At 44.0% G+C, this 14,862-nt stretch overlaps 1 protein-coding gene across 1 annotated transcript in view; it reads left to right on the top strand.

The window, feature by feature from the left end:
* The first annotated feature begins 4,048 nt into the window (after positions 1-4,048).
* The window catches only part of LOC130179283 (dihydropyrimidine dehydrogenase [NADP(+)]-like), a 17,163-nt gene continuing 6,349 nt past the window's right edge, over positions 4,049-14,862 (top strand). The window contains 15 exon segments of the mRNA XM_056392177.1: positions 4,049-4,483; positions 7,292-7,402; positions 7,502-7,584; positions 8,212-8,299; positions 8,453-8,614; positions 9,087-9,283; positions 9,398-9,479; positions 10,315-10,402; positions 11,581-11,688; positions 12,129-12,298; positions 12,945-13,155; positions 13,409-13,573; positions 13,576-13,592; positions 13,998-14,213; positions 14,740-14,862. The exon segment at positions 14,740-14,862 is cut by the window's right edge and continues 42 nt beyond it. Of these exon segments, the coding sequence (XP_056248152.1) occupies positions 4,454-4,483; positions 7,292-7,402; positions 7,502-7,584; positions 8,212-8,299; positions 8,453-8,614; positions 9,087-9,283; positions 9,398-9,479; positions 10,315-10,402; positions 11,581-11,688; positions 12,129-12,298; positions 12,945-13,155; positions 13,409-13,573; positions 13,576-13,592; positions 13,998-14,213; positions 14,740-14,862 (1,851 nt within the window). The 5' untranslated portion in view covers positions 4,049-4,453.

The following is a 14,862-nucleotide window of genomic DNA, read 5'->3' as shown; positions in this document are numbered from 1 at the left end:
ATTTTGTGTTCGGCCTCAGCTGTTTTGGGTGCCGGTCCCTGTTGTGCGGGAGCAGGAATGCTGGCAGGAAGGTCATGCTGGTGTTTCTGTTGGAGGCCACACATCCACCCTTGGGTTAAAGGAAACAGCAGTGGTTGAGACAACAGGCAGAAAACAGCCTGAACGAACAGAGAGAAAGGCCGAGCCGTTCTCCAAACTTGATGACTTCAAGATGGACGGAGAAACTCTCCAACACTGGATGTTACTCACACATTTACAAAACACACTTGGCTCAGTGGTCAAACCCGAATGATTCTTGACTTTCCACTGGGTGGAACTAGACGAGATGTATTTTGTTATTTGGGTTATTTGAGTGAAAAACGAAGGGGGACAAATGGTTCGTAGTTCATGGTGTTCTTCCTCTCTCAGTTTCTTTCCTTGTTAATCCATATCCTCCAGGCAGCTGACGTTAATTGCCCTACATTCCTTATCGGGAAAAGCGTCCTCTGAGCCGCCTGAATCCAGGTGAACTCCCCTGTTTCCACACTGTGAAGCTGAAAGCAGAACATGGACTGCAGTGATCCACATCTGAACGCCTTGAAGTGACCATGTGCTATACGCTAAGGAATAGCCAATCAGAGACTGACCACGTCCAAGTCTGCACATTTAATTTAGTGCCATCTTATTCTGTACACAGCACATTCAGAAAGTCTTCAGACCCCTTTCTCACTCTTTAATCTGCACTCAATGTCCCGTAATGACAAAGTCAAAACAGAATTTCAGAAATTTTATTTTGCAAATGTATTAAAAAAAAAGGAAAAAAGTGGAATACCGCACTTACATACAGCAAGTGTTCAGACACGTCGCTATGACAACTGATCACAGAGACGTCTCAGACCGGTCTGTGGTGTTGCTTCAGTCTAATGTCAGTCACAAAAACACAGACTGACTCATTTAAAGACAAACACACGAGACACCTTACCCTCAGGCTAACTTAGGCTTAAGACCAATGTTACCATGGTAACAATCAATGACACCCTTATTGACTAGTGGCACCCAACAACAAAAAAACAGGAAAACATGGCTCATAATTTGTGGTTTGTTAACATTGTTATGGAGAGAACAAAGAGAAGAAAAAGAGTTTTTAGAGACTAAAATCAGATTTTTATCTTTTATAAATCTTATAACTGTTGAATTCTTTCAAAGACAAACATTTTCTGCTGAGGGAAAACAGAGCCGAGCCGTTTGATGTGGTTCCTCCGGCTATTTCTTTTTTTTTTTTGTTGAAAAAAGTTTTAATTTACCCAGAATTCATTGTACCACAGTCCGACTTCAGATAGTCGAGTCTATCCCTGCTGAACCAGCCCCCTGGTGTCTCCCACGTCTCCAGATCACCTCTGAGATGTTTCTACACCTTGACTGCAGTCCACCTGTGGCTGATCAGCTGATCGGACACACACCTGTCTGTATCTCACAGCTGACGACGCAGATCAGAGCAGGAACCATGAGGAGGAAGGAAGCCACATGTGGTTTCGTTCTGCTCGTGTTATTACTGTGTTTCCATCACAAGACTAAGAGTCTGTACAGTCGTGCATTTCCAGCAGGTTTAATGTTTCACATATTCAACACACAGCACAACTGAAGATGATGGGAAGGAGTTAGTTTTGCAGGTATTTTAGTCATAAACCAAAGTATCGGCAAATACAAATATTGACGTGAGGAAGGTCCTGGATGTTATAACAGTTGGTCCTGAGGGGAACATGAAGGACTGAACCTCATTTCAACCTGTCCAGTAGCTGTTGGAGCGACCAGCTCACTGATGCATTTATTTATACTGAGTGACGGCTGGGTCACATGATCACACCACACACTCATGATGTCTCCAGTTAAAGCTTTTCTGCAGCTGGTTCAGATGTTTGGCCCCGAGGACTGACGACCTTCACCTTGTCCTCCGGCCTCTACAGCTGATGAGATGTTCGATTATTTATGTACATATTATAAATATTTAATGTATAAAATAGATTGCTTATTAATTCATTACTAATGAATTAATATTTAGTTACAACATTAAATGCATTTTATTTCTTCATCTACATGCGCTACAGTCTGTAGTTTGGCACATGCAGCATGTGGTGTCATGAGTGGACCACTGTCACCACACACACACACACACACACACACACACACACACACACACACACACACACTTATGTCACTTTGCTGCTCCCTACAGGAAACAATTACTTATTACAGCTAACAGTATTCATGGCACATTTCCCCCGTTCACAGCAGCTTCATGCTGTTTTTACTGCATCAACACATTTGTACCTCATTTGGTAAAAACAGGAAAGTTTTCCAGCTCAAAAACAAAACCTCAAGCTTTTGTTAGCTTTACTTTTAAATGTCACATTTCGGTGTTTGTGCTTGAACAAACTTTAAGTAAATATAAATGTTTTTCAAGATTGTACTGTGAAGAGCTGCTTAAAATGTCCTTGTTTGCTCTGCAATGGAAAGTAATTTTATTTGATATAATTCCATGTTTTCCATGTTTCACAAAGACACTGTGAAAGATGAAGTCTCAGGATTCCTGTTCACAGCACCTGCAGTTGGAGCTGACAGGAGCTTCCTGCAGAACTTGCACCTGACTGACTTAATAATGGTAAGTGTAATAAATTTGAGTTAAAAATGTTACTCTATACTCTTTTGTGAACAGTTGCCTTAAATGACCTGGTTTTCCCTGCAATGGAAAGTTTGTTTTATTTAGTATAATTATGTGTTTTCACAGGGAAACCAGAATCCACCTCAGGCCAGTGCCACACCACAACAGAACCGGCAAGAAATGGTAAGTTATTGGCATGACTACACCTCATATCTGTATGGGCTCAAATTATGGTCAAAGGAATCTGGACTTGATGGTCACAAGTTCTTCCAAATGCAGTTGTTGTCTGTTTACATTGATCTTGTAACTTCCTGCCCTCTCGTGGCCGCTGTTGTCTCGTGGAGTCATAGGAAAAGTTTTTGCAAGCATTACTTTTTATGGTTTAATCGCTTTTCTCTTTGTACTTGTGGATATGATGGTGAACGTTTTTAAAGTTCTATGATTAAAGAAGGAAAGAGGTTTATTATTTGAGAATTTAATCATTTAAAAATAACAAGATTTATCAAATACACGTTTTGTTTTTTTTTGTCTCCTTGAAGTATCATATCAGAAGTTTGGTGGGCGGGGGCAGGACCGGGGGCAGGACCGGGGGCAGGACCGGGGGCAGGACCGGGGCAGGACCGGGGCAGGACCGGGGGCAGGACGGGGGCAGGACCGGGGGCAGGACGGGGGCAGGACCGGGGGCAGGACCGGGCTTGTTTGGAAACGGACCTTTTGCATTAGAAAATTACTTCAACCCGCAAGAAAATAATAGATTTCTTCTCCCAGATCGGTAAGTTAAATATCAGTCACTCTGCTCAACATGTGTGACGACGTTATTCTGGACGGTGCAGCAGCTTCTGTAGTGGCTCGTTTTCACAGAGCAGCCTGGGATCATTGTCACCCCGGGGTGAATGTGTTTGATCATTGTCACCCCGGGGTGAATGTGTTTGATCATTGTCACCCCGGGGTGAATGTGTTTCAGCAGCACAGAGAGGAGTTTCCTCTCTGTTACTTTCGGTTTTAAGGAACAGGCATTTCCTCCGCCAGGAAACTGTGATTAGACGGGAAGCGGGGGGGGGGGGGGGGTGTTTTGCCTTGCTCCTGCTTCTCTTTTCTAAAAGTGACCGCAGGTTCAGGTTCAGGTTCAGGTTCAGGTTCAGGTTCAGGTTCAGGTTCGCAGTGTGTTTAAACTGCTAAATGAATGCTGTGTGAAGAGGAGGGGGGGGGGGGGGGGGGTGTTGTTTTGCCTTGCTCCTGCTTCTCTTTTCTAAAAGTGACCGCAGGTTCAGGTTCAGGTTCAGGTTCAGGTTCAGGTTCAGGTTCAGGTTCAGGTTCAGGTTCAGGTTCAGGTTCAGGTTCAGGTTCGCAGTGTGTTTAAACTGCTAAATGAATGCTGTGTGAAGGGGGGGGGGGGGCTTGACACGGGCAAGAAGGAGTTAATGACATTCAAAAGGAAAGCATGCAGGCTCCACTCACAAGAGGTGGAGTTTGGACCTGACCTGTCTTGTGAGGTCACAGTTATCCAGAGCTCAGGTGTAATGCACTTGGGAACCTGTCCAGACTGCCCAGCTGTGCTGAACTTTGACCCCCCCGGGGAGAGATAACGGCTCTGTCTGTCAGAGGCGGCTCTCACCGGGCAGCCTGTCGTCCGACATCTCTCTCTCTCTCAGCAGGAAGCGAAGCGGACGTGATAAGAGTCGGTCAGCTGTCTGATACTTTCACTTGTTGGGAGCGGAGCCGTCCCGGACAGTGCTTCGGACCTCTAATCCAGACCTTCAAAAACCAACGACAATCTCCAGAAGATCTTCGCAGAAAACTTTGGACAGAAGCAGCATGTTGAGTAAAGACCTTCCAGACATTGAGGTAAACTACTGTGTCTCGTTTTACTTTCTTTCTCTGCAGCTTCCTTTATTTTCTGTTGGTTAACGCACCATGAATCCCAATGTCAAGTTGTTATGAGGCAAATCACCTTTTGTTTTGGGTGTTTTTCGCCTCCTTTTTCATTCTGTAATATTGACGGGACATAATGATATTGAATGATAACATTTCATTGATCATATTGATGGTTATTGATCATTGACTAAAGTTCACGGTCAGTGTCCTTTAATAATTACCACCAGTCCAGCTCCGGCTCAGTAGCCCCCTTGTGAAGCCCCAGATTAGTGTCCTGTCCGTCGTGGTGGAGACTAATCCCCACACTAAACACTTGATCTGAAAATTCAAATATAGATCTATAACAGACTCTATATGACACAAAAGCCCCAGCCACCGAACATGATCGTACAGGTTCACGAGCCCATAAAAAGATGGAGATTGTGCTCGTGAACCCTGTACGATCATGTTCGGTGGCTGGGGTTTTTGTGTCATATAGAGTCTGTTATATATCTATAAAATCCTCTTGGCACTTGTGAAACTCCTCGAAGGACTTGTAGAGGTTATTTGAATTTTCAGATCAAGTGTTTAGTGTGGGGATTAGTCTCCACCACCACGGACAGGACACTAATCTGGGGCTTCAGAAGGGGGCTACTGAGCCGGAGCTGGACTGGCGGCAGTTTCACAGCAGAAAAGTTAAAATATTTTCCACCTGTGATCACGTGACGGTAAAAATAACAAAATAAAAGCAGCTTCACCTGTAGAAACGTGAGGGACTTTGAATGACTTGCAGAAACACTGAGGTGGGATCAGGACCGGAGGGAGAGACAGGATTCAACAGAGGATTTTGAGGATTAACATTTTAAAGGGGCGTCCCACTAAAATTTACACATGAAGGTCACTCATTAGTTTCCTCGTCACGAGGAGTAACCACTCAGCCTGTGAAACACTTATGTCCTCAGGGTTACAAAGAAGTGGACATTTAAAAGGAGACTGTTGAGTTGCATTATGGGACATAACACATGAGATGAATCCTGACTGTTGGTGCAGTGTTTGTAGAATAGGAGTCAGGATGTATCAGCTGTTACCTGCAGCTGTTACCTTGATCTTAACCCTTGTTTTTTAATGAAATGTGTCTCTTGTGTTTCCTGATTTTATGGAAGTGAAATATGAAAATCACTAAGGAAACACTGGATAGCTCAACGTTAAAGAAGTCTGCACAGACTGAGCAAACTGATGTAATGTGTTCTATAGAAAAATAATATAAAGAGACAAAAGAGGCAGAAGCTCTCACTTGAATAACGAACAATCACTTCCTGCTAAACCGACACCAGTAAGAGCAACATGTCATTATTCTTCTTTTTAAATCTCTGTTTATGGAGAGGAGAAAAGCAAATCCAACAAAATCCATGTTTTTTTTGTCCATTTCCAAACCCTCACCCAACAAAAATGAAAATAATAATAATAATAATTGAATAATTAATGATAAATAAATGAAAATAAGTGAGTAGCAAACAGGATATATATAAAAATAACCCTGTTCAGTTCTTTCCAGATCAATATACTTCAGAAAGAGTAACAGTCCAAAGTGTAGCTCTCTAATTACTCTAAATCAATCATGGATTAAACATGCAATAAACCAATCAGAGTGCCGTCTCCCATTCCCTTTAACAGTCAGGCGCACTTGCCCCTCTGTGGCTTCTGGCTTGCTGTTATTAAGACGTTAGACATCTTTTAATCAGTTCCCACAATGATTTACACGAACAGACTGAACCTACAGTCACTGATCAGTAACTACATGACGACTTTAAGTTCATATTCTGCTCCTTTTCACTCAGGTTAGATTTCAACAGTAAAATATAAGTGACAGCGGCTTTAAAGGCGCCTCTCCTGGACTACGCTGCACGTGGGGACAGACAAGAGTTTAACATGCAGCAGCAAAGTGAGGATTAACAGGATAAAAAGTCGTGTTTTGCAGTCTTACTACAGCCTTATGGTCTTGTGCAACAAGCCGTGTGTTATGGAGCTGTAGATAAGTGATGTATGGTCAGAGGGGAAAGCGGTTGGCACGTGACGCGATGGGGCAATAGTTTCGACAGATGTCATAAAAAATCTGTAGGTTTAGACACTGAGATTCAAAACGTGTGAACTGGTAATGTAATAACCTGAGGAAATATTAAACCACCTTTCTAAATGACATACAGTAAATTATTGCTTCATTTCCGCTGTTATACATCAACATGTCGGGTCACATAACCTCAGTGCACTGACCCTGCAGCTCATCATTATCTTATCATCTTAACCCCGACCATCCAAACAAGCAAACTTCCTAGAATGTTCCATAGATTCATTGTTTGTCCAGCAGATCTCTATCTGCCATAAAGTCAGATAACAGCAGCAGCTCACATGGAAAACAACATCACGACTCCAGCTGTGATGCACAGATCTAAAAACCTTTGGTTAGATGCCGGCTGTAAAACTCAGATTCGTTAAATTAATTGCACACACCTTGATGTAACTTAACGTAAGTAATTGTGAAGACGGGGCACATCCTGTTACCCAGCCGTCCTTAACTTTGACAGTTATGATAATTTATTTGGTCATGATAAGAAAATGGCTTTAATGTCCTGAGATAAAGAAATGATTAACTAACGATGGGGTGATAACGGGGTATAAACCCTGGCTTCCATAAGAACGGGTCAGTAAAAACGTTTCTGTGAGGGTAGAAAACAACTGTATTTGTGTCAGAATCAGGACTTGTGTCTGTTTTTACTGAGGTGTTGACGTGTTTGTCTCCAGAGCATCCTGGCTCTGAACCCCAGGGTGAAGACTCATGCTCAGATCATGTCCACCGCCAACAAGAAGAAGGAGAAGAAACACTGGAAAAGAAACCCTGAGAGGAGCTGTGATGTGAGATATACCGCAACGACACGCACATTGTTTCCCTTGACATTATTCTTCATTACTGTCTTCATCATTCTTTTTCCCCCCGACTCTTCTTTCTTTCAGTCCTGTGTGAAGTTAGAGAACAACTTTGACGACATCAAACACACAACGCTGAGCGAGCGTGGAGCTCTGCGAGAAGCGATGAGGTGAATGAATGAATGAATGAATGAATGAATGATGCAAATGACTCCTAACAATCTCACAATCGGACAAGAGTCGCCTCAAGGACGACATATTATTGTAATCCAGATGTTAGCGTCACCCTGGTTCCCTCCACAAAAAGCCACTGGGATTTTTACATTCACTTTGAGATTATTACTGAGAATAAACTCTGCAGCAAACAAAACAGTGACTGTTCAGCAGGATCCTCTTCTCTAATAAACACCACGTTATGACGTTTGAAGCCTCAGTACAATCAGCACAAATAAGAAGCTAACGCTAGGCTATAAACCAGCGACACCACGGTCACATGACTTCAGCGTCTCCACCACTAAACTTCAGCCCTGTAGTCTGGTTTATCTCTGACCTCTTCTACAGAAGCTTTTCCTCTCAGTTAGTGACAGTTTGTACAAACACGACGAGGCTGTGAAGGTGGACAGGTTCATCCAGCCTCATTATAAGGCCAAAACTTCAATTATTATGACAGTGATTTCTATCAATAAAAGTCCGGCAGACAGCAAATTTTCTGATTTGAAGTATTTTTTTTTATTTTATTTATTTTTAATGTCAATAACTTTGTGAAACTGTCAAATAAAAGTGACATCTGTGTCTAGGTGTCTAAAATGTGCAGATGCTCCCTGTCAGAAGAGCTGCCCGACCAACCTGGACATCAAGTCATTCATCACGAGTATCTCTAATAAGGTGCTAGAAAACACACACAGTCAAAACATCTGTCTGTCTATGATGAGAACTAATTCAAATAAGAAAGGAATAACAATGACAATGCTAATCATGGTAGGTAACACAACACTAAAGCCGTGTGTGTGTGTGTGTCTGTGTGTGTGCGTTTACCAGAACTACTATGGGGCGGCGCGGGCCATCCTGTCCGACAACCCCCTGGGTTTGACCTGCGGGATGGTTTGTCCCACGTCAGATCTGTGTGTAGGCGGCTGCAACCTGTACGCCTCCGAGGAAGGACCCATCAACATCGGAGGCTTGCAGCAGTTTGCTGTGGAGGTGGGATACGTGTAGCTGTCAGCTTGTCTTCAACATGTTACTGACACTTTCTAGAATTGACTTTATAAACTCACAGGAAATGTGCAATAATGCAGGTAAAACAGCAGCACATGAAACCAGAACTTAAATGACATAAATACTTATTATTATTATGTTGTATGGTCACAATGTCTTTTACTGCTCCTCAAGTCAATACACAGGGAGTTTTGCTCCTGCAACATTACTTGGCCTGGCCTGATATGACCGTTAGCATACGGAGGCTAACGTTATCTAATGTTAGCAGACCTTCGGTAGATGATTAAGCGTCATCTTGTACTTGCCCGTTGTGGCCAAGTGTTACTCAGCCTCACTGTGAAGTCGGCCATGTTGTGTTGACAGTTATAATTTGAAAGCAGTTTATTTAAAGGTTTGACAAGGGGATTATTTCAAATGTATGTGTGTGTGTTTTTGTTTTGTTGTTTTTTTTTCTCAGGTGTTTAGTAAGATGGGCATCGCTCAGATCAGGAATCCTGAACTCCCACCATCCAGTGAGATGCCAGAGTCGTACCACACCCCGATCGCTCTGATTGGCTGTGGCCCAGCGTCGGTCAGCTGTGCTTCCTTCCTGGCCCGTCTGGGATACGATAATATTACCGTATTCGAGAGACAGAAGTACATAGGAGGGCTGAGGTAACGTGTCACCACATTCATACTAAATATCTTAGAGGAGGGCGACTCCTGAAACCAGATGACAAGAGGAGAGACGTGAAGGAAACATTCAGAAATATCTGTTCTTCCTCGCAGCACTTCAGAAATCCCCCAGTTCCGTCTTCCCTATGAGGTTGTCCAGTTTGAAATAGACCTGATGAAGGATCTGGGAGTCAAGGTACGAACTGTAGTTTCCCATATTGTTCTGATAATCAGTAATTGTTATTAAGTTCTCTGTTGGTTTTTAGACTTTTTTTGCTTATTAATCTCCATAATGTCGCCAACAAATAAAGGAAAACATGCAGATACCAGAACTTCTAAATGTCTCATCGGCACATTCGATAGAAAAATCAACAATATTATGACGATCTTCAATATTATTTACAACATTTTAAATTTTGTGATCAAAAGAAAGAAAATCAAAACTGTTATAATATAATCACAGATTTATGAAACACTCAGTACTTTAGTTTTAAGTGTTAATGTATGAAGAGAGCACCTTCACAGTTCTGTTAAAGTGTGTGTGTGTGTGTCTGTGTGTGTCTGTGTGTACGTGTGTGTGTCTGTGTGTGTGTGTGTGTGTCTGTGTGTGTGTGTGTGTGTCTGTGTTTGTGTGTGTGTGTGTGTGTATGTGTGTGTGTGTGTGTGTGTCTGTGTGTGTGTGTGTGTGTGTCTGTTTGTGTGTGTGTGTGTCTGTCTGTTTGTGTGTGTGTGTGTGTGTGTGTGTGTGTCTGTCTGTTTGTGTGTGTGTGTGTGTGTGTGTGTGTGTTTGTGTGTGTGTGTGTGTGTGTGTGTGTGTGTGTGTCTGTTTGTGTGTGTGTGTGTGTGTGGTGTGTGTGTGTGTGTGTCTCTGTGTGTGTGTGTGTGTGTGTGTGTGTGTGTGTGTGTGTTGTGTGTGTGTGTGTGTGTGTGTGTGTCTCTGTGTGTGTGTGTGTGTGTGTGTGTGTGTGTGTGTGTGTGTGTGTGTGTGTGTGTGTGTGTGTGTGTGTGTGTGTGTGTGTGTGTGTGTACAGGTGGTGTGTGAGAAGGGTCTCGGTGTTAATGGAATGACTCTGACGTCCCTGAGAGAGGAAGGATTTAAGGCCGTCTTTATTGGGATCGGTGAGTGTAGTTGAACTTCTTATTTAATACAGACTCACAAACCAGAACTCGGCTGCGGTCGAGAAATCTTTGTTCAAACTGAGTGAAATGACCCGGAAGTATCTGAGCGGCGGCCATGATCAGAGCTGCTCCACTTCTCTAAATGATTCAGTGCTTCCTGTCTCCTTTAGCTTAGGAAACACTGGAGCTTTACCAAAGGAAAGGAGAAAATACCGTCCCACAATTCCTTGCTGCAGCAACATTTAAATTTGGCACAAACCTTCACATGGACTCAAGCATGAACTGATTAGACTTTGTTGGTCAAAGGTCAAAGGTCAAGGTCAGTGTGACCTCACAAAACACTTTTCAGCCATAACTCAAGACTTCACACAGCAATTATGACAATGTTTCACACCAGTGGTTCATTTCCTCTCTGACTCTGGATGAACAGGGACGTAACCTGAAACTAGTCTGAGTGGCGGAGGGATACGACCACGAGGAGGTGGCTCTAGTTTTCATTTCATTATTATTTCAATGGCTCAACTTTCTCTACGTGATTCCCTTCATATTATCTTATTTCAACATTTCAATCCTGTTAGTTTTGTGTTTGTGGTTAAGAAAAGAGGATTTATCGTGCAGTTGGATTCTTCTTCTAAGTCCTTGTGAAGTCTCCTTCACGTCTTTCCTTGAGCTCATGGCGTTTCCCCTCCGGTCGAGGAGACGTGGTCAGACAGGAGATTTCCCTCTGACTGCAGCCCACGTTTGTCTGAGTTTGAAGTGAGCAGCTGACCCTTGTCCATGTTAAGCTGAGGGCAACTTCCTCTTATCTCAGTCTCGCTCTGCATGTTTCCTGCCAACAGTTATCCTAACTGTCATGCATTTCCCTGCATGTATAAGAAAAACAACTCCATATACGGTGTGAGCAAGAACAGCATTTCACAACTCTGTGAATCACAGCATTTTAACTGCTGATCATATGTTTCCACCACAGATTCACACTTTCAGCAACATACAGTATATGTACGTCAATATGAAGCAATTCAAGTAGCACACAAAATGAATAAATTAATAAATGCATGTAAATAATATACAGCTAAAACTAATCAGACTCAAACATCAGTATAATTTTCCCCATGGTTGTGTGTGTGTGTGTGTGTGTGTGTGTGTGTGTGTGTGTGTGTGTGTGTGTGTGACTTCAGGTCTTCCTCAGGCCAACAGAGCTAAGATCTTCCAGGGTTTAACCATGGACCAAGGCTTCTTCACTTCCAAAGACTTCCTGCCCATGGTGGCCTCAGCCAGCAAGAAAGGTACGGACGAAATCGAACTTAAACTTCCGATGAAAATCAAGTTTTTAACCTCGTTAACGTCCATATGATGTTTTTATATAATACAAGATATAATGACTGAGAGTTTCCACCAATGACAGTGTCATAAAAACGTCACAAACCTCAGGAACCAATCCTGTCAACTTGTGGGGACGAGGGGGCGGGGCTAAATACACCTGAAACCTTGTCAGCACAGAGAGAGAGAGAGAGTTAGCATTAGCACAACTACCAACACTGTGTCAGCCACTGGCAGTTACAAGCTAATTAACAACATAAACAAATAAAAGATGCTAACTGCGCTAACAGTTCTGACCCGTCTGCTAGTCTCTGGTTCTGGTCTCAACAGACTCCTCCTCTGAGTCTGGGTCTGACTGAGTCTCTCATCACCGTGTCTCCGTCTGTCTCCGTCTCACTCCGTCCAGGTATGTGTCAGTGTCGCGCTTCACTGCCAGAGTTAAGAGGCGTGGTGATTGTCCTCGGGGCCGGAGACACGGCGTTTGACTGCGCCACCTCGGCTCTTCGCTGCGGAGCCAGGAGAGTGTACGTCTGCTTCAGGAAGGGCTTCACCAACATCAGGGCTGTTCCTGAGGAGGTATGGACGTGGGATAGACAGATACATGGACAGATCAGGAATACTGAATATATTGTTTATGCTTTTGACTGCGTTGCACCAGCAGGGTCCAATAATCATGAATGTCGCTGACTGACTGACTGACTGAGTGATCATATTTCCACCGTTGGTCAGCTGAATGCCAATTGGAGCTGGAGCCAATAAATCATTGTGTCTACTGCAGAGCCATTTGACCCGGGTGTGAATGCTGATTAAATCCTTTTCCATCACTGACAAACTCCAGATGTTAGCAGGTTTTTTGTCCAGTGGAAACGGGGCTTTATATACGACTATAGTTATACTAATTTACCCAAATACCAGAGGAAGTGTAACGGCATAGCTACCCATAATCCAAGGCAGTAAAGGTCTGAGAGCTTCAGAGGAGAGGAGTCCTCTTTCAAATGAACTCGATGCAAAAACACAAAAAGAAGAGAGTTCAGGACTTTAACAGGACTGAGTTTGGGTCGTTTATAAAGGACTAGATGTGAAAACACCCTAATATTCTAAACATGTGAATGAGAACAGCTTTAATGTGAGTCTGGCCGTATTAAAATGCTGTATATTTGAGCACAGAGCTGATGCCGGCTGACCACTCGCTATGTTCTGACCTGGTGTTGTGTTCTGTCAGATGGAGCTGGCGAAGGAGGAGAGGTGTGAGTTCCTGCCCTTCCTGTCTCCTCGTGAGGTCGTCATGAAGAACGGACGGGTCGCCGGGATGCAGTTCTGTCGCACCGAGCAGGACGAGGCAGGTGATTGGCTGGAAGATGAAGACCAAGTTGTCAGGCTGAAGGCTGATTACATCATCAGTGCCTTCGGCTCCATGCTGAACGAGCAGCAAGGTAATGAACCAATGAGCTGACAGCTAATGATCCACAGTTTCCCCTTTTTGATTTACCTTCAGCTACAGTTAGAACTGAAGATGCATCAGAGGATGTGCGTGAGATTTATTCACATCAGACAAAACGTCCTACATCATGTATATTTTCATTGTTACAGAACAGAAATCGAAGCCGTTTGTTGGACGGATGCAGTAGCTGCAGGCAGACATGTTTTCATATATCACCCTGATCCGTGTGTTGACTTTTTTTGTAGTGACTGACGCCATGGTTCCTGTGAAGATGACCCGCTGGGGCACTCCGGAGGTGAACACAGACACCATGCAGACCAGCGAGCCCTGGGTGTTTGCGGGAGGAGACATCGCTGGTTTGGCAAACACCACAGTGGAATCGGTGAACGACGGCAAACAGGCCTCGTGGCACCTCACAGATACGTCCAGGTAAATCTGCCGTCATGAGACGTTTTAAAACACGGGGCTCTGAAGAGATCTGCTCCAACAGCAGCGTGTTTGTCGTTCATTCTTAAAGCTACAGTAAGCAAGTCCTGCAAGTCAAGCTAGCGGTAGCTTAAGAAACAAAAGCTCCCGCCTCTGAGTTTGGCGTTCTCTGATTGGTTAGAAGGGCGTGGCACGCATTATCTCTCCCCTGCTGCTGCTGCAGGCAGTTCAACGAGTCTGAGCCACAGGAGCCTTCTTCTTTGATGCTTGTCATCTTCTGAGATGATTCATAGCAGCACCTGAACGCGTCGCACAAAGAGCATTCATGAATAATGGGACTTGACTTCGGACTCAACCACATAAAATGTAATATCAGTGATTAAAACATCCTGTCCCTTCCTTCTGTAGTCCCTGCATGGACAGACGGTGGATCCGGTCCCAAAGCTGCCGTTGTTCTACAGCGCTATAGATCAGGTGGACATCAGCGTCGAGGTTTGCGGAATAAAGTTTCCCAACCCGTTCGGCCTGGCCTCCGCTCCTCCCACCACCAGCACGGCCATGATCCGACGAGCTTTTGAACAAGGATGGGGCTTCGCTCTGACCAAGACGTTCGGACTGGACAAGGTAAACGCACACAACAGTCACGTGGAGTGGACGTGCACAGAGATTCTTCTTATAGTCAAAAGAGCTGGAAGCAAAGTTAATGATGAGGTTACGACACAGAGAAACGACTCATGTAGTTGTAATGACTCTGGTTTGAGTCCAGTCTTTGTCTCCTTTGTTCCCTGTCGGCTCTCTACTGCCTCCTGTCTGATACAGTGAGTAACACAGAGTGGAGCATTACAGAAACTCTCTGGGGTCCTCTACATTTTAAGCTCTGCATTGCTCAGGACTTGAACATTTCTGCACTTTGATGGGATATTACTTATTTAATAATCTGTGTTTTTATACTGTTTTCTTATTGTGCTTGTTACCTGCATGTTTGTGCTTCTTTTACTTCTGTTCAGCACATTGAATGACCTCTGTGGACGATAATGTATGTAATGTCCAGTGACAGTAATATGAAAGAGGTTTAGTCGGACCTCACTGAAACACAGCATGTGTTTGTCAGAGAGCGTGTCGCATCACGTGAGTAAACCTGTCTCTGCAGGACCTCGTGACCAACGTGTCTCCTCGTATCGTGCGTGGCACCACCTCGGGGCCCCTGTTCGGCCCCGGCCAGGGCTCCTTCCTGAACATCGAGCTCATCAGTGAGAAGACGGCGGCCTACTGG

Source organism: Seriola aureovittata, chromosome 12 (genome assembly GCF_021018895.1).
Source record: "Seriola aureovittata isolate HTS-2021-v1 ecotype China chromosome 12, ASM2101889v1, whole genome shotgun sequence".
Classification (NCBI taxonomy): domain Eukaryota; kingdom Metazoa; phylum Chordata; class Actinopteri; order Carangiformes; family Carangidae; genus Seriola; species Seriola aureovittata.
The sequence above is the reverse complement of the archived record's forward strand: the minus strand, read 5'-3'. Positions and strand labels throughout refer to the sequence as shown.